This window comes from Puntigrus tetrazona, chromosome 23 (genome assembly GCF_018831695.1).
Source record: "Puntigrus tetrazona isolate hp1 chromosome 23, ASM1883169v1, whole genome shotgun sequence".
Classification (NCBI taxonomy): domain Eukaryota; kingdom Metazoa; phylum Chordata; class Actinopteri; order Cypriniformes; family Cyprinidae; genus Puntigrus; species Puntigrus tetrazona.
Genome location: NC_056721.1, coordinates 964,475 through 991,906, shown reverse-complemented (window position 1 = coordinate 991,906; position 27,432 = coordinate 964,475). Strand labels below are relative to the sequence as shown.

The 27,432-nt window shown below is 38.4% G+C and overlaps 1 protein-coding gene across 1 annotated transcript; it reads left to right on the top strand.

Moving 5' to 3' along the window:
- Positions 1–462: 462 nt before the first annotated feature.
- nup210 (nucleoporin 210) lies at positions 463–26,233 on the top strand. Its single transcript, XM_043225054.1, has 40 exons — positions 463–1,000; positions 2,762–2,898; positions 3,911–4,042; positions 4,649–4,745; positions 5,395–5,545; positions 5,706–5,838; positions 6,853–7,011; positions 7,172–7,240; positions 7,349–7,455; positions 7,861–8,001; positions 8,088–8,225; positions 8,903–9,058; positions 9,626–9,815; positions 10,674–10,819; positions 10,911–11,129; positions 11,266–11,439; positions 11,518–11,710; positions 12,214–12,320; positions 13,990–14,094; positions 14,232–14,333; positions 15,037–15,165; positions 15,309–15,436; positions 15,517–15,652; positions 16,104–16,198; positions 16,586–16,754; positions 16,822–16,902; positions 17,491–17,622; positions 18,691–18,849; positions 19,927–20,018; positions 20,424–20,598; positions 21,391–21,566; positions 21,933–22,153; positions 22,233–22,369; positions 22,495–22,603; positions 22,955–23,101; positions 23,186–23,436; positions 23,606–23,801; positions 24,536–24,652; positions 24,757–24,831; positions 25,077–26,233. The coding sequence occupies exons 1-40, from the start codon at positions 852–854 to the stop codon at positions 25,178–25,180; spliced, it is 5,634 nt and encodes a 1,877-aa protein (XP_043080989.1). The 5' UTR covers positions 463–851; the 3' UTR covers positions 25,181–26,233.
- The last annotated feature ends 1,199 nt before the right edge of the window (positions 26,234–27,432 follow it).

The following is a 27,432-nucleotide window of genomic DNA, read 5'->3' as shown; positions in this document are numbered from 1 at the left end:
CATTCAAATATTAAAATTTAGACATAAAGCTCAGTCGCATACTGATTGTAAGACACTGTATTTGTCTCGGTATGTCTTGAAAAAAAGTATATACTGTATAATGCTATTGGACTGCTGTATGTGAAGCATTGCAGTAAGTATAACAGTACATATTGTATGTTCAGGACAAAAAAAATCTAAAACAAATGTATAGAAATTATCTTGGACAGAGCAACCATGACTTGCAGATGAGGTGGAGGTTGAACAAGTCTGAGAAATGCAGGTTACCAAAATGACTCTATTAGAGCAGCCTCTCATTTTAGAAGCACCCTCGGTTACTTGATTGTGGAACCTCACCTCTTATTCATTCATTCATTTAAAATACGTGATTTATTGATCTAAGTAAGGAACACCTTGTCTGCGCTTTAGTACCGTGCGCCTTTAAGAAAACTCGTCACTCTTCACAATGACGGAGATCACGTCCCAGCATGCACTACGGCGCTTCAATAGTAACCCACGGCGGGTATTTCCATGCGACAATGTGTGTTCAAAAAATATAGTTTTTCCGCGCCCTCCGCTTAAAGTTCTTTCCCGTTACTCGGACTTTCATTTTAAATACCCACGGTTTTTGTACTTGTTAAAATATCCGAAGCGCTAAATTGGCGAAGAAGCAATAATGAAAGTACCGTTCCCGGTCTGTGAAGTCTAGCGCGTGCTGCTGCTGTAGTCTGATACATTGCTCCTATCTGACACCTCTGCTTAGTTCTTCTCGGGCTGTGGCGGGAGTTTGACTTTCTACATGAGGCTACTGGAGAAACTCGCTAATTGTCTCATAACCTTAACGTACCTTCGTGAATAGCGAACCTGTGAAGATGGTAAACGCTCGTGCGCTCTTTATTCTGACCTTCATCTGCGGTTTGACAGACGCCGCCAAACTCAATATACCCAAAGTTTTACTACCTCTTGCCAGAAGCACGAAGATTAATTTTACACTGGAAGCAACCGAAGGATGTTATCGATGGTAAGTGCGCCGAATACAGCAAATGCTTACAAAGTTGATAAGAAATCCTGCTGCTTTAATGTTGCGGCACACGTCCTATAACGTGAATAAGATGCTTTGTAGCGTCAAACATGTTGACCGCGAAAGGTCAAATGAGAAAGTGCAGTACCACAAACTACACTAGCGAATGAAACATGGTGGATACCTTATGAATTTTTGATGAAGTATCAATAAAGCTGTTGCTACAGTAAAGATGAATGCAGAAAGCTGAAGCACGTGGTGCTGTTGTGAAAGAGGCTGTGATGTTTGGTCTGTTGTAGCACCTCAGAGATCACTTTCCTGTCATACTTTATAATAGGTGGCCTTCACTAGTGTTTACTTTTCGATTAATAATTTGATACAGTGCACTTATTGTGTACATGCATGTTTTTACGTTGCATGTATTAAAAAGAAACCTGCATGTGATTACATCTGTAATTGTTTTCTAGTATTACATTATAATCTGACTGTTAACCCATTCCTTACACCTTAAACCTACCCAAACCACCAAACCTATCTCTCACCTTATCAGCAAATGGGTTTTGCAATACAACATGAAGAAAATAAGTGAATTGTGAAATGTACATAGTTAACCCCCTTTTTAAATGTGTTGTAAATGAATGCTTTGTAGATTAGAAAACGTTATTTTTATTGTTTCAACTACAAGAGCGCTTGTGCATTATTGCTCTTTTGTTGATATATTTATTAACTGTTGCAATGTAAGGGCATGTGTGTAAAACATACAGACATGCCCTCTTTTTGTGACAGGCTCATTCTATACCTTCATGTACTGCGATATTCTGCAGTTGAGAAATCTCTGTTTAGGGCCAAATAACATACAAGTTTACTTTGTTTTTCTGTTGTTACTTATAGGATAGCTATTTTTTTTTTTTGTGCTTTAATAATTTGGTTGCACCGAATTTTGCAGATGGATGTTTCAGTGTCCTGATGCAGGATGTTGTTAGCTGTGTTAGTTTTTTTCCCTGCAGCTTCAGGACCATCTAAATCAGGGTTCACTTCATGGTTTTTAAGGGCTTTGACATGGAAGTTGTTGCGGTCACTCATTTTTAGGTGTTTCCAGAATTTGATGGCTTTTTTGAAGGGCAATACCCTCAGTTCTCCATGAGGGTATTAGCCTTAATTTTTCCCTGCATGCCTTGTTTGGTGTGTTCCTCTGTACTCTTATTATAAGAACAGATTTTTGTCCTATTTTTCCAAATCATGGTTTATAGGAGAGGACCCCACATAATAGGTTCTGTGACTGATTGGAATATTTTGATTGGGATTTCAGTTTGGATAGCATAAATGTTTGCTGGCACCTTCTTGCTTTCTCTTTCAGTTCATTCACAGACAAGTTTAGATTATCAGTTGCACTTACTTTCAGGCGTGTAATTTATGGCATGTTCAATTTTGGTCGTACCAATGGTGAAATTATGTCTTGTTCCCTGAAGTCTGGGTCTTTTCTGGAATGTTAGTACTTTTAGTTTTGTTAGTGTTAGTAGTCAGGGCCCAGGTCTGACGGAAGGTGTTGAGGACATCTGTGTTCTCCTGTAGAGCCTCTTCTGAAGACAGCAGAACTAGATCATCTGCAAACAGCAAGAACTTGGTGTTGGAGTTGTTTGGCCAATTCGTTAACGTAAATATTGAAGAGGGTCGGTGATAGTGGACATCCCTGCCTCACACCCTGCCTTTGAGTGAAGAATAGTTTATTTCCCATTTTAATTGTGCATTGATTTCTCTCAGGTCGTCTAACAGGCCGGAGGTGGCCAGTATCGAGGCGCTGGATGTGGACGAGCGGCAGTGCTCTCATAAGGCGGTTCTTCAGGCTCGCTCCACGCAGCCGTCCAGACTCACCAGCATCATACTCGCCGAGGACATCTGTGAGTGTGCTGGTGTAGCTTCATCGTTTGAAATCTTTTTATTGCTTATACTTGCAAAGGCAGCATCATATGCACTCTGAAATCATTTTTTTCATTATCTTCCACACTTAAAGAGATGCTTTCATTGACCCAAACTAAAGATTGTAATCATGTAATTATATTGTTTTATCTTATGTTGCTTTACACCTGTATGACTTTCTAAAAACTAAAAAAACAAGTCAATAGACTCTGCTGATTGTTCTTTTCTATAAAATTAGTGAGCTGAGACTGGAGCTTATGAGCTTCAGGAAGGATGTGCATTAGTACATATAATGTATAAACTGATCTAAGTGACCTGTGTGCTATATTACAAGCCATCTAAAATATCTCCATAGTCTGGAGTCCACATATTTTAGAAACCAGTCATAAGTAGTAGAGGCATTTTTGTAGCAATGGACAACAATGATCTATGGGTCAAAATGCTCTATTTTCTTTTACGCCAATGTCATTATGATATTAAGTAAAGATCATGTACCGTGAAGATATTTTGATGGATATTTATAAATTTCCTACCGTAAATGTATCAAACCTTAATTTTTGATTAGTAATATTCATTGCTAATAACTGAATTTGGACAACTTTAAAGGTGATTTATTTTGTAAATGTTGTATCTGATTTTGTATGTGATGTTCCTTTTGACTAGTTTTGTGGTCCAGGGTTTCATATATTATAACTTTATGTGAGTTTCAATGTTAATTTTTATTGGTTGATAACTGTCCACTGTTGTTGGATCTTGTTTGCGCTAGGAAATATTCATAAACACTAATATCTGCATCAGCTTGTTGATTTCTGTCATATTTTGGGTGAAAAAAATCAGGGTATTCTGAAATGAATTCAGTTTGATAGTTTGTAGTGCCTTAATGTTTCCAGTAAGAGTGGTCAGCATGAATTAGCAGCTGTTGTTGTTGTTGTTGTTGTTCATGTCCATCTGTGTGCACACTGCTGATGATTGTGCTGTGCGTGTGTGTGTCAGTGACCGGGCAGGTGCTGCGCTGTGATGCAATAGTGGATGTGATCAGCGAGATCCAGATCGTGTCCACCACGAGAGAGCTTCACCTGGAGGACTCTCCTCTGGAGCTGAAGATCCATGCCCTGGACTCCGAGGGTCAGTGCACATCCGCTCATGTTCACTGACCAAAAACAGTACTTTGATTTATAACATAATTATAATTATTATAAGACTTACCATCTTTGAGGAAATAGTTTTGTTGCGTTATACCATATCTGTTTTATTTTCAAATAAAATGGTGAACGTAAAAGCATATCAGAAAGTGAACGCTTCTGTTCAATTCACCTGTGCGTTGTATTCATGCTCAGTAGTTAATTTTTCTGATAAACAGTGGTGTTGCTTTCTAATTACAATGTAAGCATCTAGTTGTCATTTGTGTTGATCCAACTAAAACCTAATAATACAAACAAGATGATTACAAACTAACATACTGTTTACATCTACAGTTTTTTGTGGTGTTTTTATTTAAAAATTCATGAAAATGTAATTAAAACGTAGTGCTTTACACATTGTATGATTAGCGTGCTTTGAGTTTATTGAATTAAAATGTTTTTTATTTTGAGCATGTTTTATTAAAAACAATGGGAAAAGCATAAGCACACACGAAACGATGATATAGGCTGGATAGTTGTGGTGGTGATGAGGAATCGTGTCATGTCGTTCATGTCAGTCTGGGTAAAGTGTTCCTCCATCTGTCCTCAGGAAACACCTTCAGTACTCTAGCCAGTCTGCTGTTTGAGTGGACGATCGTGAAGGATGCTGAGATGGCCGGCTTCCCCGACTCCTACAACACCCTGCGGTAAGAGCTCATTGTCAGAGGATGACCTAATGAGGCTTTCACTTTGATGATCCCGTTTATTTCGTTTTCTCATGTCTGACTGTCTGACACCAAAGCTTTTTTATCATTTAGCTGGACTAGACAGCTAAATTTAAAAGGGGTAGCTCTCCCAAAAATACAGTTTCTGTCATTTAATCATTCTCATTTTATTCCAGATTGTTTTGGAAAGTGTTGTTTTGGGCTCTTTGAACACTGAATTATATTTATATAATTCAGTGTTCAAAGAGCCCAAAGCAAAATTTTTCATAATATCATTAACTTTTTTTTCTGAATAGAAAAAATTAAGCCATACAGGTTTTAAATGAGGGTGAGTATAAGATGAAATCAGATTTTTGGGTGAACCGTCTTTTTAATAATTCATGAATAAAGCTGTGGGGAATACAGTCTGTTCAGTGGATTCAGTTAAGCATTTAAAGATTCATCTTTTCAAAAACCATTCTTGGTGACAAAAAACCTCTTGAAAATTAGCCAGACCAGCTAGGGTTGTGCCGATAGACGATAGTATTGTGTGTCGACGATAATCAGAGAGATTGATGATACTAGATGTCTGTATCCAGTTATCCTTCACATCCTTATTTTTGGTTTTATGTCTTCTCCTGTTTCTGTCTAGGGTGCTGAGGTTTGCAGAGTCAGCATACACTCCTCCTGCATATATCTCAGAGATGGAGAGAGTGGGACATCAGGGAGATATTATCCTAGTTTCAGGAATCAAAACCGGTCATGCCAAGCTCAAAGCCAAAATACAAGAAGCAATCTACAAGGTGCGTGTTACTCTTGTGGTTTATTTTACACATACAAATGTATTCTTGGCCATATTTTAAAAATGTTATTACATAGATATGAGTATGTTAGTGTAAGTTCCGTTGAATGTGTTTTTCTGAACCTGACTTGCTTCGGTTGACTCCTCTTGCCTGTTTTTAGGATGTTGGTGCTGCTGAAGTCAGATTGCTGATTCTGGAAAATATCCTTCTCAGTCCTGCGTATGACATTTATTTGCTTGCTGGCACCTCCATCAAATACAAGGTCCAGAAGATTCGTCAGGGAAAGATTACAGGTGAACGCTAAATCATTTTCTTTATTGTTTATTGCAGTTTGATTTATATTATTAGCCAAAATGAATGAACTAGATTTTCACAATAACATTAATAAAGGGGTCTAAATTGATTTAAATTAAAGGTGCTCTATTGAACTAGAGTCGTTTAAACATTTGTAGGGGCAAGCGTCATGGCTAATGTTAACATAAAGGAGACCAGAGGGCATTTTTTGGAATGGATGTCAATGGAGGAGAGGCTTAACTATGCTGAATTAACAGCTTTGTAGATTAAACAAGTCATATTTTAAGGAATCAGCAATCTGTCTGCTAATCTTCAACTTGTTTTACACTGAGCAATACTTATGGATTATGCTCTTTAAGTTTTAGATGAAAAAAGGCAGTTTTATTAGAGAAGCCACTGACCTTTTTGTGACCAGTGTGAATCATATTACAGCACTTCTCATTAATTTCTGCGTGATCCTCAGACAGTGACTGAGTGTAAAACAGTTCAGTGACGTCAAGGCTGTAATGAGATTGGTTATTGAGGGGCATGTGTCCCACATTAGCTGTTACAATAGTAAGAAAGTAAGAAATGCAGACGCTCTCATCTCCCTATAGTAAGATATCTTTGGTTCATCTCCAGCCAGCTCCAAATCACACCTGCTAGGAGGTTTCTAGTAGTCCTAAAGACTCTACTTGTTTGGTTGATTTGATTAGTGTTGGAGCAAAACTGTGCAGAGCTGTGGCCCTCCAGGAGCTCTTCTATTATATTATATTAATTAACCCTGTTTTCAATTTGAGATTTTGGTTTTTCATAGTGTTTTTTGTGACTAGTCTAAACAAAACATCCAAAAGACACTAAGTGTTTTTCTTTCATAGTACCTTATGTATTTGTTTCAATCTCATTACATACTTTTAAAGGTTGTTTTCTCAAAATGTAATTAGTTTAAATATTGAGAGGAAAAAAGCCCAAACATAGTTTTTGGGTTTGCTATGTTGGCTCTAATTGCAGTGGATATGCTTCGTCTCTTCCAGAGCTGTCCATGCCCTGTGATCAGTATGAGCTTCACCTTCAGAACAGTGTGGTGGCCCCTGAAGGAAAACCAGACGCTCCAGTGGCAGCCCTGGACCGGAGCAGCTCCACGGTGCTTGGGCTTCAGCACGGACACACCAACATCGTGCTGGACCACAAGAGTATCCTTCACACCAGCCACAAACAGCCTGACGCCTCAGTAATGATTTCACTCCACAGTAGCAGTCATTCGTGAAGAAAGGGCTGTTTCTTTAGCATGTTTAGAGATGACTGTGTATTTGCATAAGTTGTTTTGAGTTTTCCTTCATTCTGAATGTCAAGGTCTTGGGATGCAGGGCGCCTTGCGACTTCCCAACAGCACCATCTATGTCGTGGAGCCTGGATACTTGGGTTTGTCTGTTTATTAGCCATGCATAATTGTAATCTTATTACTGACATCTTGTAATCTTAGTAATGAGTAAATCAATAACACTTTGAGTTTTTTTTTTTGTCTACTAGCATTCAAGATTCACCCTGAGGATCGCTGGGTCCTTGAGACAGCGAGGAAATACGAGATCTTCATTGAAGTGTTTGATAAGTCAGGACACAAGATTTACCTCTCTGATGTAAGTCAAGTTTGGATGCATGTTTAAAATGTTTTTGATTATATTTAATGTTGTGAAATTGAATGAATCTTCTTCACAGTGTATTATAAGTGGAGAGGTATCTGAAAAGTTAAAGGGTTAGTTCATTAAAAGTGAAATTGTCTTCATTCACACATCCTCATGATCTAATCACTCACAGACATCAGGTTTGTTAGAGTGGTTTGGAAGTGCTCTCTAAATCATGAGTAATTATTACATTCATTTATTAAAAACACATTGGTTTCCTCAATGACTACAACTTTTCCTAGAAGTGAAGCTGAACACGTGGGTTTTGGAAGATTCTTTAACAAATCGTTTTTTGATCTAAATTAAATTCCCATGTTGTGATATGTTTATTATTATTATTAAGCATTTGTGTTTTCGCAGAATATCCGTATAGAAGCCACGTTCCCCACAGAGTACTTTGAGGTTCTGGACTCGTCTGTTAATGGATCTTACCACCATGTGAAAGCTTTAAAACGTGGTCAGACCATCATTGATGGCACGTTGAAAGCGGTTGTTGATCAAGTAGGTTTATGTCTCTTGTTTAAGCATTCAGGGTCTTCCTAGTGGGCTGCTGTAGTTCATTGTAACTTTGTTTGTGTCTTCTTCAGACAGGAAGTGTCCACGCTCTCTCTGTTCCTGTGCGTAATGAGCAGGATGTGGAGATCTATGACCCCATCGTCCTTACTCCTGCCATCCTCACGTTCCCATGGCAGCCTAAAGAGGGAGCGTACCAGTACACCATCAAGGTGCCTGGCAGTGTTTATTTTTTTCATCAGATATCAGTGTCTAATTGCTAATATTGAGGCTGAAAACACAAATGAGCCTCCGTGCATAGTTTAGCATAGATCATTGAATCGGATTGGATCATTAGCATCACGTTCAAAGACCAAAGAGTTTCTATATTTTACCTATTTAAAACTTGACTCTTGTGACCGTTTTATTGTGTACTAAATTGCAATTTTGCAATTTTCTAGGCCGATATGGCTAGGAGCTGTACTCTCATTCTGGCATAATAATTAAGGTATATAAGCAGCGCTTGAAATGCTAATTTGAAAATGCTAACTAATTTCAGGTGCTGTAGTTCTTAAAAACATTGCAGCTTTTTATTTTACGTCGTTCATACACACAAAGATAAACAGAGCATGAATGGTTTATATTTTTCGCAGCTTAATATTTACAGACACTAGTAATGTATTGTTTTGATTTAAGTACACTGACCTACTTTTGATTAATCTGAAATTGGGCAAGTTCCATGACATTGCCCGTTATACAGTAAATTCAATTTTTATGACTGGATTTCGCTATTCTGTCCCACATGAGAAAAATCATAGAGCCCTACATGAGAGAAAAAAAATCTAGTTTAAATCTAGTTTTCTGCCTGTGGTTGAATTTATGTGTTAATGTGATGTTGCTTCTCTTTCAGGCGACTGGAGGAAGTGGCAACTTCAGCTGGTCATCCAATAACTTGGCAGTTGCCACCGTTACAGTAAGAGGCATGATGACCACGGTCAGAGACGTTGGAGTCAGTGTGATTTATGCCCATGACATGAGAAACCCGCTGCACTATGGAGACATGAAGGTGAATCCCCCAGTCACTTGTGCTTGTACAGTTGTATCCCTGGAGCGCAAAAACAGTCATACATAGCATAAGTATATTTGTAGCAGTAGCCAAAAAATGATCGATTTTTTTTTTTTTTTTTTTTATGTCAAAAATAATTAGGATATTAGTAAAGATCATGTTCCATGAAGATATGTCCTACCATTAAATGTTTCAAAATGTAATTTTAGATTAGTATTATGCTTTGCTAAGAACTACATTTGGGCAATCTTAAAGACATATTTCTCAGTATTTAGATTTATTATTTTTATTTGATTATTTTTTCACCCTTAGATTCCAGATTTTTGTTGTCTTAGCCAAATTGTTGTCTTAGCCAAATATAGTTCTGTTCACCATGGAAATCTTATTAATTCACATTTCAGATTATGCATAAATATCATGAAAATAAATGTCAGAAAATTGACTCTGGTTTCACAGTAAAAGTCACAAATAATGCTTTGTTTTAAATTACTGTTATGGACTGATTATTCCAGTAATTTCAAGTGAGCGATCAGGTGTAGTGTAAATACAGAGCTGCTGCTGCTGCAGGTGTATGTGATCGAGCCGGTGGGGATGGAGTTCAGCCCGTGTGTGGTGGAGGCCCGCGTGGGCTTGAGTCTGGACCTGCCGCTGCGAATATTCGGTCAGCTGGCTGGAGAGAGAGTGACTCTCAGCGACTGCTCTCACTTCGACATGCAGGTGGACATGGAGAACCACGGCGTCTTTCAGCTGATGGAGGGTGAGTTCTCTTAGATTAGTGGGTTTTATTCAATCCCTCCTCACAGTTTTTCAATTATTTTAATTATTTTAATGTCGGATTTCATTAACCAATGTTCACTCTCTAAAAGCACACATATTAAATTTAAATTCTATACAATTTGTACACAGTACTGTACATTATATAATATGTACCAATGGCTAGTGCATGATTTACAAAGAATCCCATATTCATTACAGTTTTACAATTAAATACTACAATATGTCACCAGCAATAACTAGACAAATTACATTTTAAAAAAATATATAAAAATGTAAAATCTGAAACACACTGTCATAAATGGTGAATTATTCACACTGTAAATAGATTTACTCAAAAAGATTTTGTTGATTTACTCAACAAAATACTAAGCTGACTTTGACCAATTTTAATTAATTGCAAGCATGAATGAAGAAATTGATCTTTCTGCTTTTCTACAATTACAATTTGTATTAGAAAGGTCATAGTTGGATGTTTTTAATACATTCTTTAATGGTACAGGCCATAAAGATGTCCCCAATAATAAAGCATCTCTGAATTAATTAAAGGTATAGTTCACTTTTGAAACTAAAATTCATCAGCTTATCCCAAGATTTTTTAATCAACCGGTTTTGTGTAGGAAATACTAGTCCAAATTAATATCAGTATTTATATCTGTTTTTACACCATCGTGTTCATATGTTAAGTTTAAAATCATTATACAATATGAAGGTGGTTTTGATTCTGTTTCCGTGTTCAGAGTGTGACTGATTTCAATGTTTGTTTGCAGATTGAACAGAACATTATGTAATTCATTTTTGAAGTAGAGTTTTAACATTTTAAGCGTTTGTGTGTCTTCAGGTCGACTTCCCCCAGGTCAGGGCTATTGCAGTGGGGTTCGAGTTAAGGCCTTGACCTCCACTTACACCAACCTGTTGGTTAGCTACACCCACAGTAACGTTCACCTCAGTGCGAAGATCACAGTTGCTGCCTACCCCCCTCTTAGGGTGAGTGTTTGAATATGTTGTGCTTTAAAGCTGGAGCAGGATCAGTGGCATTATCATGAACGGTGATTACCATGCTTGTTTTCTCTGACAGCCGATTGACCCAGTGTCTGTGGCTGTGGTGACGCTAGGCTCCTCCAAAGACATGACGTTTGAAGGAGGGCCCCGACCCTGGGTGCTGGAACCCTCCAGGTTCTTCAGAAACCTGACGGCTGAGGACCACAGCAGCGTCGCACTGTCTCTGTATGGACCCGCCTCGCGAACATACTCCAGGCATCTGGTCAGAGCCACGTGCCAAGCTCTGGGAGAACAGGTCAGAGGAGCCAGTGATGTCATATCCTGTAGACCGTCCTCTAGTGTTTATCAGCCATTTTGAATGTAGTCTTAGTCCTGTGTCAAATTTACTTTTTAGTTGTTGTCATATTCAGTCAATAATTGTGATTGGGCAGGTCTTAGCAGTGACTGTTGGAAACCAGCCCACTGTGACGAACCCCTTCCCTGCTGTGGAGCCAGCTGTGGTGAAGTTTGTGTGTGCACCTCCGTCACGTCTCACTCTGACACCCATCTACCTGAACCCTCAGCTGGATGTGTCCTGCCCTCTGCTGCAGCAGAACAAACAAGTGGTGAGCGCTCAAACTCACAGACATAGAGGTAGTCTTATTAGGACAGGAAGTTCAGGAGCGTTTGTGCTTGTTCTGTAGGTGCCAGTTTCCAATTATCACAACCCCGAGCTGGATGTGTCAGCCTTTGACCAGCAGGGCAGGAAGTTTGATAACTTCAGCTCTTTGAGTATGATCTGGGAGTCCTCCAAAGTTTCCCTGGCGAGCATCGAACCAACCATGCCCATGCAGCTACACACACACGAGGATGACAACAAACAGAAAAAACTCCACGGTACATCTTGCTGATTACTGTAAACCATTGAGAAAGATAAAATATAAGTGTGTATCAGGAATAGATGTTATTTTAGCAACTTAACAGACAAATACTTAATTGTCTGTTGCAGTTACATTTACCTTTCACATTCTAAGACTAAAACAAATACTTAAAAAAGGCATGGCATTAAAATTTTATTTAATAAAAAAAAGATAAGATGTGGCATACACCACATGCTGTATTATGTATTGACTAATAAATTACAGAAGGTTTAGCAAACACTGTGGAACCAAATACATTTAAAAGAGCCTCACTATGTAGTGCAACATCAGGTAAATCGCAAAAATCAACAGGTTTTTCAAAATTAAAACTGGTGACAATGCTTGTTTTTATTTTTTGCCAATGATAACTATTATATTAAAACTATCATTGTTGCCATTGTCTTATCAGTATTTGGCTCATCACCAGGTTATACATCTGAAACTGCATATTTATTGTTTATTGTGTGATGTTTTCCACAGGTCATCAGATGGTTCTTGTCCATCGTGAATCAGGTGTGGCGGCCATCACTGTGACCGCAGTCGGCTATCAAACATCTCACCTAGAGGCAGCAGCCGTTCTGAGTGGAGTGAGTTCATCTGTAGCATCCCATGAAAAGCTGAAAAGCCATGAAGTAGTGTAGTGCTATTTTTATTTTTTTTTTCTCCTGATAGCCATTGCAAACCTGAAGAATATTTATGTCGATATGACATGTATAATTAAAGTGTAACGTCTCTGCGACAGCTTTAGCCCTGATGCATGGATTAGTGTTTGAGAGTCACTCGTGGCTGAACTAGTGCATCATTGAATTGATACGGTGCACTTTTGAACTGGTATTGTTCATTATTGAACTGATTGGGTGCACTATTGAACTGATCTAGCTTTATGGTGCAATATTGAAATTGTATCGAACGGTATGGAATAAGTGAATAATGGGATTTACTTCCTGTTCCAGAACTCTTTATAACTCGATTCACTATTATGACTACAATAGTCAGCCAGCAACCAATTACATATAGTTGACTAGTTGGTTTGTCTAGTAGTCTAGTCTTTGGTTTAGATTAGGCATCAAACCAAACATGAACACTGCCTGAGGCTCAGGGAGTGGCTGCCCACCATTTTTGGAGAACAAGTACTTTCGCTTCCTCAGCGGGACGATGCTCTCTAACCACACAATCACTACAGTTACTGTTGCTAACAACACAACTAACCCACACAGGAAGCTGAAATGGTGTTGTCTCAAATGACGGCTCTGTTCAGACACCTTGCCAGCTACTTTCTAACAAAGGCTAAAATTATTTTGAAAGACTTTATGGACAGCAGCTCGTTTTTATGGACACACACTAGTGCCATGTATAGAATCGTATTCCTGTGCTAATCATATAAGCATGTCGCTGCATTAACAATAATTACGAGGACATTTTTTAAATATTAAAATAATATTATATGAGGACCAATATTATCAAGATAATCATGGTATAACAATAGCAAAGCTGGCCACATGAAATAATGATAGGTCTTCTGGGCAAAAAAATGTCTTTTTTTTTTTTTTTCTATTTAAAGTTGTGTTTTGGGCCATTATTCTTTGGTACAGTATCTGTCAAATGAACTAAAACTGAAAGCACGGTATGACTTCATCAAGTTCAGCTCATGATCCGATGTTTTCTGCTCCTCAGAAAGGCTCCGTTCACACTGAATGAACTCAGTGAACTCATTTATTGCATTGAGCTTAGCTTGCATTTGGAAACTAATGAATGTTTTTGTAAACCTGGTTTCAAAGCTGAAGTTTTCAGTTCAAATAAAAACTCCTGCTGTTTTCGTCAAAAAAAAAATTCTTAAAGCGCAGTATGAATCAACAGCTAGCTGTTTAAATGCAGTCCAAATTCAAAATATCCCTTGAGTGTAGAAAATAGGAAAGAAGTATGGTAAGTTCCTTGCTGTAATGCGAAGCAAAAATAATATAACTGTGAAATGTAAATTTTTGTGTATTTTACAGTGCAATTGTTCTATTGCTGTCATAGGAATTACAATAATACAGCATTTGTATTATATTCTGATCTGTTTGGCTTCCTAAAACACTAGTGTGACTAGTTTTTCCTAATTTTTAATTTGTCTGATTTTTTTTTTTTATAATTCTATAAATATCGTATTGTGGACTTTATATTGTAATATTATCATATTGTGAGATTTTCAGTCATTATTGAGGTGCTGTGTGTAGTTGAGACCTGACTGATGTAAGCTGTGTTTGTGTGTGTTAGTTTGATCCTCTGAGCCCCGTCTTTGCCACTCTTGACCTGCTGTTAGTGGAGGACGTGAGGGTGACCCCTGACACCATCACCATATACAACCATCCTGATGTGATGGTAAGCTCACACACCTTCCTGATAGATCTGATGGTCTCGCAGTGTTCGTCAGGTGTGTGTGTGTGTGTGTGTGTGTGTGTGTGTGTGTGTGTGTGTGTGTGTGTGTGTGTGTGACACTCCTGTCTTCTCCTCTACAGGCCGATCTGGTCCTGCAGCAGGGTTCGGGTTATTTCTACGTCAATGCGAGTGTCCAAGGAATTGCAGACGTCATGTTCCAGGAGTCCCAGGGAATTGCTCAGGTAACCAAGAAAATCTGAAATAGCTCATTTTTTGCAGTGGTGGGGTACAAATTTGATCCTTATTTTAGGGAGAAAAGCAAAGCACATGTGTTGTCAGAGATTTAAGGGATCATAGACCTGTAACTAATCAGTATATTCAATCTAATCTATTAAACTAGTGTAGAAGACCCATAAAGCTCTACTTTATAATACAGCAAAGGATTTATTTTTTCAGTAGACTTGAAAAATGTCTGCTTTTCATTTTGTGAAAAATACAATAAAATCCTTTGTATTTTTATGAAAACAATTTCTTTCTGATGTTCTTTCCTTTTGAATAAGATGAATGTTTAAATGTAGTGAATGATCTGTAATAATAATGAATTGCATATATATATCTATTGAATGTATTTTCTTTTAAAATGGACATTAATGCCACAATCTGTCAAAAAGGTTTTATTTGTTGAACCTGGAGCGTTATTTCAACAAAGTATTGCAAAAATCCATACACACCCATATTTTCTAATATTTCTAGTCACTGTTAAGGCTGGTGATTGTTGTCTGTTATATTTGTGTGCTAAAATGAAAAAAAAAATACACTTACTGCTACTAGCAATGATTTGAGTGGACTTTTGTTGAGCCTCACAGCTGTCTACACTATATCATTGGTTAATTACGTGTTTCTTGTGGTTTAGTCTGAATGTAATCTCATTTGGTTGTGGCTCAGGTGGTCCCGGCTCAGGCGGGGGTCCTGCAGGTGATGGTTCATGACCTCTGCTTGACCTTCCCTTCTCCTGCTACGGCAACAGTTCACATCTCTGATATTCTGGAGGTTTATGTGCGAGTGGTCGACAAGGTTGGTGACAACCAAAAACAATAAACGTTCATATGTTAAAATAACGATTTCAAAACCTTCCCAAAAACAAATCAGTTTTGAAATTCCATGCATTTTATGAATGCTTAATCAAAAATAAAATCCTGATGACACATTCGTTTCAGGTGGAGATCGGCAAGTCGGTGAAAGCATATGTTCGGGTTTTGGATGGCAACAAGAAGCCTTTCCTGTCCCGATATTTCTCTGTCATGGACCTGAAGCTGAGGGCAGCGTCCTCCATTATATCCCTTCAGTGAGTTATCCTCTCTAGATTAATCTAGAGCTTAATCTTCTGCTGTCTGAGAGAGCTAATACACCTCTGCTGTTTGTCAGAGCTCTGCCTGATTCGTCAGAGGAAGATACGGACACATTTCTGGTCAAAGGTCTGGTGATCGGACAAACTAGCGTGTCTGCTGTTGTCATAGACAAGAATGGCAGAAAAATCACCTCTGCACCCCAGCAAATCGAAGTGAGCCTCTCCTGTGCCATCATTTACAGCTTTATGAATGCTTTGCGCCAAGCTTAATGTGTATAGATTAGGTATAGATAGGTATAATATGTTTTTTGCAATATCATTTGGGGAACTAAATCTTTACACTAGGAGTATTAGCTCCAGATCCTGTAAGAAGATTTACTTTTGGTCTAATCTTCAAAACCCAGTCAGCAGTCAATGCTGTTAACTGGTTCTGGGTGTCAGACCATACTGGGTTTTTATGTTTATTTTCTAATGTGGAATAATTTGTATATCAATATTCACTATACAGCTGTAGTACTTAATGGCTGCATGTAAATAAAAGAAACAATAATAACAAAAAATAAAAATAAAATTAATCCCAAAAGACAATGTAAGCTACTGAAAATTCAAATGACATAATGGGTGCCTTTTTTTAATGTTTGTTTGTTTTTTTGGGGATCTGTAGGTATTTCCTCCCTTCAGGCTATTGCCTAGGAAAGTCACTCTAATAGTCGGAGCAATGATGCAGGTAACTAATCCTTCTTTTCCTACACACCTGAGGTGTTTTTCCTCTTGTCTAGTCTGATGTGAGTGAACATATCAACACACAAAACCTATTATTTGATCTTTTTGTTTTACCACATGCATTTTTAAAAATAACAATTAAATGTAATAGTTTTATCAGTTTTGTCCTTTGTCACTATGACACGACGCCTACCAACTTTATTGTTTTGCTAATGCTGTTTGCTATTGTTCTGATATGTGCTTTATGATACTATTAAACAGCCAACATCCTAGTAATACGCATATTAACTAAATAGTGAGAATTGTTTTCGTGTGCTGTCACAAATCAAGTGAACGTAAAACACATGGAAGTGTCTATGAAGTGTGTGATTAGAGATGGACTGACTGGAAGCCTTGCATCTATTCATTTGTAGATCACATCAGAGGGAGGCCCCAACCCCAGTCCAACATCCTCTTCTCTCTGTCCCACGAGAACATCGCCTCTGTCAGCTCTCTGGGGCACGTCAAGGGTCTGTCTGTGGGCAACATGAGCGTGACCGGCGTGGTCCAGGCGGTCGACACAGAAACCGGCAAACTGGTGGTGGTGTCGAAGGTGATGCTCCGCAGACAGGAAGAGCATTAATGTGTGTGATGAGTGACTTAATCAGAGTCTCTTACAGGATCAAGTGGATGTGGAAGTGGTCCAGCTGAAGGCCATCAGGATCCGGGCTCCCATCACCAGAATGAAGACGGGGACGCTGGTAAACGAGTTTGAGTTCAGTTTTTATCTGTGTAGAGTAGGGGTGTTTTTTATATATATACTTTAACTTTAATTTATACATACACGTGCGCTATAAGACCATAAATGTTGCTAGCAATGTGTGATTTCTTGAATGGTTAAATGATTCACGCATTAACAGTAACTTGCTGCTCTTTTTATTATTTAAATAATATCTAATATCAGTATTCAACATTTTATGGATTTTTGAAAATGAGCTTGCTGTGTGTAACACTTAAAACTATGAAAAGTCTGAATATGAAATTTGAAAGTGCAGCGTGTATAAAGTTGGAAATTAGAATCAAAAGATAATGAGCAGTTTTAGGAAAAAAAAGCATTTATAACGGTAAAAATACACATAAAATGTAAAAATCTTTACTTTTGTAAAAAACTTACTGAAGAAGTTTCATTCCAATCAGTGTGAACTAACCTCCACACAGATTATGAAGAATATCAGCACTATGAACACACTCAGCAAAATATTGAACTAGTATTTTTGGTCGATATCACACACCCCTAGTGTAGAGTACTGTGAGTATGTTAAGGTTGTGATGAAGGTTTGGTGCTGCAGATGCCGGTGTATGTGATGGGCCTGACCAGCAGCCAGACACCCTTCTCCTTCGGGAACGCTCTTCCTGGACTGACCTTCCACTGGTCTGTGACCAAGAGAGACATTCTGGACATTCACACCCGCCACGCAGAGGTCAGGATAACCCTCGCCCCGTGCTCCTACAACTTTATCACAGTTTGGGCTGGTACAGTTTTACAGAATGAACACATTCAAAATCATATTTACTTAAAGGTGCCAAATAGAGAAAGACCAGTTTGTTGGCCATTAATTGTATTGGCCGATAAAAGCCATTATCTGTGCTATCGGCCATCGATAATACAGTTGTGCCTATTATGTCCCGTCAATTAAAAGAGGCTAGAAAAGTAGTGTGAAGAAAATGTATCTTGAGTTCTCTCCAGCGCTGATTCCATGTTTACACGAGTCCTATTTCCCGCTTATCGTTCCACAGATGTTTTTCTCTTTTGTTTTTTGTTTTTAATCCACCATCTCTATCTTTTTGTCACTCAGTATGGCTAATGTTTGCCCTGAACGCTCTCTCTTCCACATAATCGTGAGCAGACACACCCCTTATTGTCATTGACAAGTTTGTTTTTTTGCGTTTTTGAAAAATTGATTGAACTGCGTCTTCTGTTTGACCCTATGAATCACCTGCAGGTCAAGCCAGGGTTGCCAGGCCTATGGTTTTTCTTCTCACCAAATATTAATTATAGCATACATTCCAACCAGTAAACAAACGACTAAATAAAGTTATAGTGTGAAATAAAAGCACATGATCATCAGAAGGTATGTTAAAAATTATAATACAGTATATGTAATCTGTTTTAGCCACAGAAAGGTGTCAATAACACAGCTTGTGCCAATTGTCCCTTAATGTTGTGTTTGCCTGAGGAAAGTTAACAATGAAAAAACACAAGAGACAAGCTTCTTCCCTGGTAATCTTGTAACTGTCATAGTTTTTAAGAAAACTACTTCGTGAATCTGAGTTGTATGCAGTAATTTCAGATGTTGAGTATGATTATTGCATCTGACAATAAATAGCAGTTATATATAATAGTTTGTGCTCTGTTTTTAATTCTATTGTAAATTCTATTATGGTAATGTACCTGCAGTAAAAAATATGGTTCAACAAAACAGATTTTCTGGAGAACAAAGAAGATTTTATATCATATATATATATATATATATTGATCTGTCCTGCAGGCGTCTGTCCAGCTCAGCGCCGAACACAACTTTGCCATGAGTGTGTTTGGCCGGAGTAAAGGCCGCACAGGACTGAGAGTGGTGGTGAAGAGCGGTGATCTTCTGGCTGGACATCTGCAGGATGGTGCCCTCGAGCTCCATGATGAGATACAGATACAGGTAGACTGAATTTATTTGTCCTTTTTTTTACTATGCGCAGTCAAACCATAAATGTATATCATTTTAAACGTTTTTTTTTACTAGTGAGAGCAGGACACAATTTATTTTTGTATGTGAGTTTAGCAAAATAAAGTAAACAGTGACATACCCGAAAAGTCTTCAGACAGCAGACTACCAGTAAAATGCTTTAATTTGGGACCCACAGCTATTCACACTAGAGTCCAAAACTCCTACGAGGGTCTCGGACATGGGTCGGGTTCAGTTTCAGCAGCCTCGGGTCTCGGATAATTCAAATAAATGTGCATTTCCCAAATAGACCTGATCAGACCTGAATTCTTTTAAACTTTCCTGGATGCGTAGCCTACTGGTGCATTCATTTTGAGAAACGTGTTTAGAAACCTTAATAATCCATCTTATATGATGTAGTTTTTATAAAAATGAAATAACATGTAATCATCAGACAGGAAAAAATATAAAGTAGTAAACTAATAAGTAAATAAACTGAATGAAAGTAATGGAGCAGCAGCCTAATCAGTCAGCAGGACCCAGGGATTTTTCCAGAACGATGAGCACACTTCAGTGCCATTTACGTTTAGCTCCCATCGGTTTCTTAAATAAATGTGGTCGGTCGGACTTGGGTTTGATATATATGTGTGTGTGTGTGTGTGTGTGTGTGTGTGTGTGTGTGTGTGTGTATGTATAGAACTGCCTTAATCCTTCGTGACCTAGATTCAACAAGGCACTGGAAACATTCCTCAGAGATTTTGGACCATATTGACATGACAGCATCACACAGTTTCTGCAGATTATCTAACTGTGTTTTTAAATTTAACTGCTGATGTCTATTCAACTGAATTAATTCCATACCTTTCTATCAAAGTGACGTTTTGTTCTGACACAGTTTAACTCTTGTTATATTTTATTACCGTTTTGTAAATTCTAGCGACTAATCTGTGATGTAGTTTGAGAAATCTTAACGCTGTACGAAAATTTAGGTTCGGCTGTAAATCATCATAGCCATTTTATCACTGTATTTTGAAGAATTTGTTGAATTGAGAGCCACATCCTGAATTTCAGGTTTATGAGAAACTGCAGCTGTTGAACCCAGAAGTTCAAGCTGAGGAGATACTGATGTCCCCAAACTCCCTGCTCAAACTCCAGACCAACAGGTACCTCAGCAGAAACTTTCAGTTTAGATCAACACACAGCTACGGTTAGACCCAACTACAGCATATATCCCACAGAACAGATATTACAGCGGTCTTCAGTTCAAAGGCACTTGCAGTTAAATATCGTTTATGTTGTTAAATTAACAAGTTTGTGAAGAACTGAAGTAGACAAATTATTGGAGTTGAAACAAATGTATTGGCTTACTATTAAAGACTGTGGGAGACCCAACACAGAGAAGCACATCCATGTAGGTTCAGTTATACAGTGCCGTGGACAACAGTCATTATTAGGAAATACTGTAAATTCATTTCATAATATTATTTGCTGTATTAGAAATGTATTATTAGAAATGAGCTTTGTGTGTTGTTCAGAAGAGCTCATTGTTAGTGTGTTGTGTCCTGTAGAGATGGCCTGGGCTCCCTGTCCTATCGTGTACTGGACTGTCCCGACAGAGCGGCTCTCGTTCAGGTGGATGATAAAGGTCACCTGACGTCTGGGTCTCTGACAGGAACAGCTTCGCTACAGATCAGCTCACAGGAAACCTTCGGTGTCAATCAAACCATCATTGTCGCCGTGAAGGTACAATTAGTAGATTAGTAGTAATGCACAAATTCATATAATTATATTACAGTTTAATATATGATTAAGAAAAAAAAAAAAAAAAAAAAAAAACTAAGACAATTAGCTTATGTTGAATTGTTGAACCGAAAAAATGTATACATTTGAATGCCTTGTATTTTGAGGGCTTGCATTTTTGGGGGGCTAAAATGTAATACTCTTGTTTAAGTAAGCTATGAATATTTATGTTTAAAACAATTCACACATACAATGTATTATGTTTGACAGGAATTTTTTTTTATCCGTTTTATTTCGCTTTATAATGCAAGCCCTGAAAATACTGTTCATACAATGTATTTTTTTCAGTTACAGTGCTGTTTAACATGCTTTTTTTCTTTCAAACACATTTGTCATTATTTTATTCTGTATTAATGTTAAAGTCATTAAACCTGTTCATTTGAAGTGGGTGACCCAATACTTTTGGCAATATAGTGTAAATACATAACATACACAGTACACACTAAATAAAAACTTATCTTGGATGCAGTTAACTGTGATCAATCATTTGACTGCCTTAGTTTTTATTCATTTTAGTCATGCCTTGGAATAGTTGGTTCAGGGTGATACTTGCAGTACATATTCATGAATTTATTTAATGACTGTACATCAACTGTACACCTTTGTACAGTCCACTTTGTATAATGTCTTGTAATTCATAATAGCTCTTAACTGTAAATGAATGATTTAGTAGTCCCTGTCAGCGCTCAACCATGTGAAGTACTGGTGTAACCCATAGCTGGTGTTTGTTGTCAGGTGGTGACCGTCTCGTACCTGCGTCTGAGCACTAGTCCAGTAGTGCACACGTCAAACAGAGAAAGCGTGTCTGCCATCCCGCTGGGAGCTGTGCTCACCTTCACCGTTCACTTTCACGACAGCACCGGAGAAACCTTACACAGCCACAACTCTCTGCTCAGCTTCTCGACCAACAGGTGAATAACACAATAATATATCATCAAACATGGACCAAACATTTCACATCAAAATTTTAACAGTAGCTAGGACTGAAACAATGTATTTGTTTCAATTTATCTTTTTATATTACTTTATTTTTTATTTTATCTATTTATTTAATACTAAAAGTAATTATCTTTTCATAGAGAATTAATGTCAGATATGGTTGCAGTTGAAAAAAAAATTTAACATGTTAGATTGGTAATGGTGGTAATTGCAGATAATAAAAAAATTACTGTAATAATTATTGGGGAAAAATCTGTGCAATATGCTGATTTATACATTTTTTTTTACGTGTGTGTGTGTGTGTGTGTGTGTTTTAATGGTCTGTGTGATGTGTGCAGGGATGATCTGGTGCAGGTCGGTAAGGGTTCGAGTAACGGCTCGCTGACGGTGCGGACGGTGAACGTGGGTCTGACTCTGCTGGGGGTCTGGGACTCAGAGCAGACCGGACTCGCAGATTTCCTCGCTCTGCCGGTCCAGCATGCCATTTATCCAGCTGAAGCACAGCGGCTGGTCGTGGGAGATGTTGTCTGCTTTTCTGCACAGTTTGTTAATCAGGAGGGTAAGACAAACATGGATAGCATCTACACATGCATGGCTTTCTGTGAGTGTTTTCTCATGAAGTGGTTGTTGATGTGCAGGTGTGTCAGGTGTGTGGAGCTCTTCTTCCAGTGCTCTGCTGGAGATCGATCCCAGGACTGGAGCTGCAGTAGCCAGAGACAAGGGCTCAGTCACCGTGTACTATGAGATACCCGGTCAACTACGCACCTACAGAGAGGTAAAGTTAATCATGTGGACATCTGTCCTGAGATATTGTGAAGAAAAATCATCAAAATTCTTTGGTTCAAAGGTGCGATGCCTGTTAAACTGCATGTAAAGACTGTGATTCTGTGCTTTGTTTAGGTTCTCATTGAAGGTGCATCTCAGACATCTGTCATGATTCCTGCAGTGAAGAAGGACAGAGACTCCAAAGTCTTGATGTCGACCAGGGCCACGGGAAGCAACCTCATAGGTACAAATCACTGCTGGAATTGCATTAGAGGGACTCGACATATCAGTGATTTAAAGATTAAATTAAAATCTCCCAAAAAAATAAACACAGAATTTGGTCAAATTTGATACCTTACTAGCAACGCATTTTTAGAAGGTTCAAATTTGGCTGTATATTTTAAACTGTACAAGAAAGCACAATTTTGAAATTATTATTTCAATAGGTCTTATATCTGGAAATGGGTTAATATACCTATTAATGAAAAATCTTCGTGCTAAGAGTTGTTCCTAGTGATGTTTTAGCAAATGTCTCATAGTCAGGTGCTGTGTACCATTTATTTAAATCGCAGCACTCATGTTTCTTCTTTCACAGGCAGCTGCTCGTCATCTCAGTCCGACAGCATGGCTCTGCTCCACCCAGAGTCCTCCATCAGCTGCCAGCTCCACTTCACCAGCAGCGGCGTGGACTTCTCTGCTCATGATGTTTACCACACTCACACAGCCTTCGACGCCAGCACAGGTCTGTCACATGAACTTAGGCCTGCTGCCTGACTTTTCACAGTGACCTTTGTGACCCATGACCTGTATCTGCTCCGACCGTCAGGTTTCTACAGCTGCTCGCTGAGCTTCAAGCCCATGAGTGACCAGCAAGTGAAGGTGTTGAGCCTGTCTATGACGGAGGTGGAGGTGAAGGCCGGCGTTCAGGGATCTGTCTTCAGCGGAGAGCAGATCAGCGCCCGGCTCCCCGTCAGTCCAGGGATCTACGCCGATCAGACAGACATCATCTTGAGCAATCAGCAGCCGTCGGCAGAGCTGACCATCTACGGGCCGACAGCCGTGCTCCAGCAGCTAGACGTAACCTTTGCATCCTTGTCTCTCTCAAAAGTTTTTTTTTTTTTGAAATAAGTGTAATGCACTTCGGTTTATGATTTACGAAATTGTAAATGCTACCATAAGCTATAAATTAGGAGTTTAGATGATGGGATGGGTTCTGCTCTTATGCCTCTACCGGTGTCACGCTCAGGTGAAGAGCAGTTCTCCAGTGATTGTGATTGAGGAGAAGGAGGTCTCTCTCAGCTACGTCAGGTATGCAGTCAGTGTGCTGAGGCCGCTGGGGTCTCTGACGGCGTCGGTGTCCGTGAGCAGCGCCTCCAGTGCTCAGGTTCTGCACGTCCCGGTGACTGTCATGCATCTCGCAGCCAGCAGCTCTTCTGTGCAAGGTCCGTTCCTCCGCTTCTGTCTGCCAGCATAGTGAGAGACGTGTTGATAGTTAAGAACAAGTGGGATGGTTCATTTTTTTAATGCCGTCCTGATCATGATATGTTCTTTGGAGCATTTTACTTTAGATCGGTAAAGGGCTAATGACATGGATTATTTTTTTTATTTTTATGTATTCCTTGAAGCGTGCTTAGATTAATACATTTTTTGCACAAAAAAGCCAAATAAATTAATGGTCAGAATAAAAAAAAAACTGTTTTCAAATGACCTGTTTTAAACTGATCCCTAGGTATTAAGGCATGTAACTTAATGTAATGTAAATGACATCTCTTACTGAAATATGTAGTAGAAAACCCATGAATGATTTGTCATTTTAAATGTGATATATTTTCCTCCCTGTGTTTCTTTCCTGCTATGTGAGCTGCCCTGTGAAGCATTGTTTTTTTATAAGCCAATAACAGACTGTTTTATTCTAAAGACAAATCCTAGGGTTGTAACAGGTCACATTTTATTCCACTAAAATTATAGTTTACACTCAATACATTATTATTGCACACTGTTTTATCATGTACTACAATATAGTGGTGCAGAACATTGCCACTATTTGTAATTAGTAGGCTATAAATAGCAGATGGTCTTGATATTTTAACACTGTAAATAAAAGCTAAAATCCATCCAATCCATGTTTTTTTTCCCCCATTAAATACTGACCCATGCTGGTTTATTTTTCTTGTAGCACATGTAGTAGACGGAGCAGACGGGCCCAGTATTCTTCAGCAGTTCATTGACTCCTATCAAGTGATGTTCTTCACTTTGTTCTCTCTTTTGGCTGCCACCGCTGTTATCATAATTGGTAAATTCTTCCACTTCCTGCCTTTTACGTTTCAGTATCATGCATAATAGGCTTTGCTACAGTGATCGTTCCTCAATAATAACATATTTGCTATGTTTCCGTAGTGTGCCATGCGCTGTTTTCCCCGAAAGATCCTGTCAGTCATCCTGCGTTCATCCAGAAGACTCCGCCTCCTGCAGGTACATGCATCCGGAAAATAACATGCATGAACGTAATCTGAATAATTGCTAATGGCTGCAAACAGATAGATATGACAGCTGATCTGGCAGACATCTCCACATGCTCGCATTATTCACTTCTACTGTTTAGGAATGGTACACTGTAAGAAATCATAAGGAAACTCAACTTTTGATTGTTTCCTTCCTGTGGATTTTCCTTGACTTTTGGACTGAGCTCTCATTTGTGAATGCTACCGTTTCTGCAGGTGTAGCCAAGCTGACTGAAAGCCCCTTCAGCAACAGCATGTCTTCAGACTTGAAGGCAAGCCCAAGATTACGCTTGTACTCACCAGACTACAACTCCAGATAAACCCTGTCCAGCAGAAGACTGGAGAAAGTGCCTTAGCGCTGAATGCAGGAGAACGAGCATGCCGGAAAACACTTGTATTGCTTACCTGCTTAAAACGATGGCTTTTTCATTTGAATGCTTGTGTGCTGAAATGCCGCATGTCTAATAGAATATGGCAGGGCTGTTTGTTGTTTTGTCTTTTTTTGTTTGATTATTTAAACGTTTGACGTGTGGACTGATTTATTCTAATTATTTTCAGTATTTTCCCCCATCCCAATAGTTTTCGCAGCTCGAGGCTTTTTAATTTGTACTGAATTGCGACGGTAAACATAATGTTTTTTTTCTTTTTCTGACGCTCAGGACAATTTTGAAATGTAATGCGAGACTGCGGCTCGACGATGTAGCATCATGTTTGTTTGTGATTAGTGCAACCACTGATTCCGTCCAAAGTGCTCTTACATGTGTGTGTGTTGTGCAGAAACTATCGGCCAGTCGTTTGCTTTATTTTGTGAACAATGTCAATTGATTTTAATGATATGTTGAACTCTTGAGTTGAGTGCAGCTTCTTTCAGTTACTAATGTGAATGATAAATCTGTTTAAGGGCTTAATTCAGTTAAATTGATTTAAAGGGCTTCTTAAAGGACTGACTGGTACCCTGTGAAGCAGCTTCAGTCCCAGCGTAGATACGTTACACTGACGCATCTGTAACTGTGAGTGTTGATTTAAGAATATGTGACCATTTTTTTCACAGAAAAAAAAAAAAACCTCAGCTTTGAGCCTCTTTAAGTGGAAACCGAGTGAAGACTTTTTCGGTAGCTATAAGCAAGAGCCATAATGTGACTCAGAACTGCTGCACTGAATAAAACCAGGAATTGTGAATCTGTCATAACTTTGACTTTAATCTGTACATGTAACCACTTCTGAGCCTTTCTCTCTCTATATATATAATGTGCTCTTCTGTTCATTATATCCCCCTCAAAAAAATAATAGCTTGCGCATTGTGAAGCATTTATTTACGTTGTTTTTCTTTTTTTGCAGCTTGAGATCTATTAATATTAAATATGCTCTTTTTACATGTGTGTGTGTGTGGGTTTTTTTTAATGTTCTGAAAATTCATTTCCATTGTGATCCATTTGATTATTGGTTAGCGTCTTGTGAACAGAGGAAATGGCTTTGTTGCCAGAATGTAATGTGAAAGTGAAATTTAAAAAACACTTGCAGTCTTTCCACATTAGAAACATGCCAAGCTGGTCAGGTAACAACATCACAGAAAGCCATACACATTTTTCCTGTAATTCTGAGTTTGTTCTGCCACCTTTATTCATGGTACAGGCCCCTGGAGTTCTCAGCCCTGGCCCTCGAGGGTCACTCTCCTGCAGAGTTTAGCTCCAACCCTAATCAGAAGTTACAGACAGGTGAGTTTGATCGAGGCTGAAGCTAAACTCTGCTGGAAAGTGGATCATGAGGGCCAGAGTTGAGAACCTCTGATCTACACACAACCCAGCCAGTCGTTGTGTAAGGCAGGTATCAAGTACTCAACTATTAAAAAACATTAAAAGATTGTACTCTACACACTTGTTGACTCCTTAAATGATATAAAATGACTGAGGATCAAACACTGATGTGTGCACATGATATTCATTATCGTATGAGGATCAAATGTCCTCACGGGGATCGTAATACCAGTAAATTTTGTCCTTGGGACATTTTTATTTTTGGTAGCAATGAGAAAACAAGTTTATAAATCGTAACTTTTTTTTTTAAGAATCTAAAAAAAAATTGATAAATGTATTCATTATTGTATGACAATAAATGTCAGTCTGAATATAAATACGTAGAATAATAATGTTTGTATCTAATCATTAGCATTTGTAATCTAAACTTATTGAAATAATGTTTGCAGTTTCATTAAATGATTTTTTTTTTTCATTTGCAGCCATACATTTTTATCATTATTAAAATATATATGTAATATATGCAGGGATTTGTTTATTTTTGGTGATTTTGTGGCTTGTACAGTTTTTTAGGAGCCAGTTTTTGTTTTTGTGCCAGTTTTTTAGGAGTACAAAGAAGAGTTTCTCTTGTTGTGTATGATGCCTAGACACTAGGTTTACCTGTTCGTTCTCATATTTTCATTGAAAAGCGAGGTGCATGCCTTTTTGGTTTCGGAAGCCTAATTATTTCTTCTTATTTTGTTGTTGTTAGGTAGGCAGTTTTTAAAAACCCTTTAGAAATACTCTAGCTATTGACTCTAGCTATTAAGTGCCCTCTT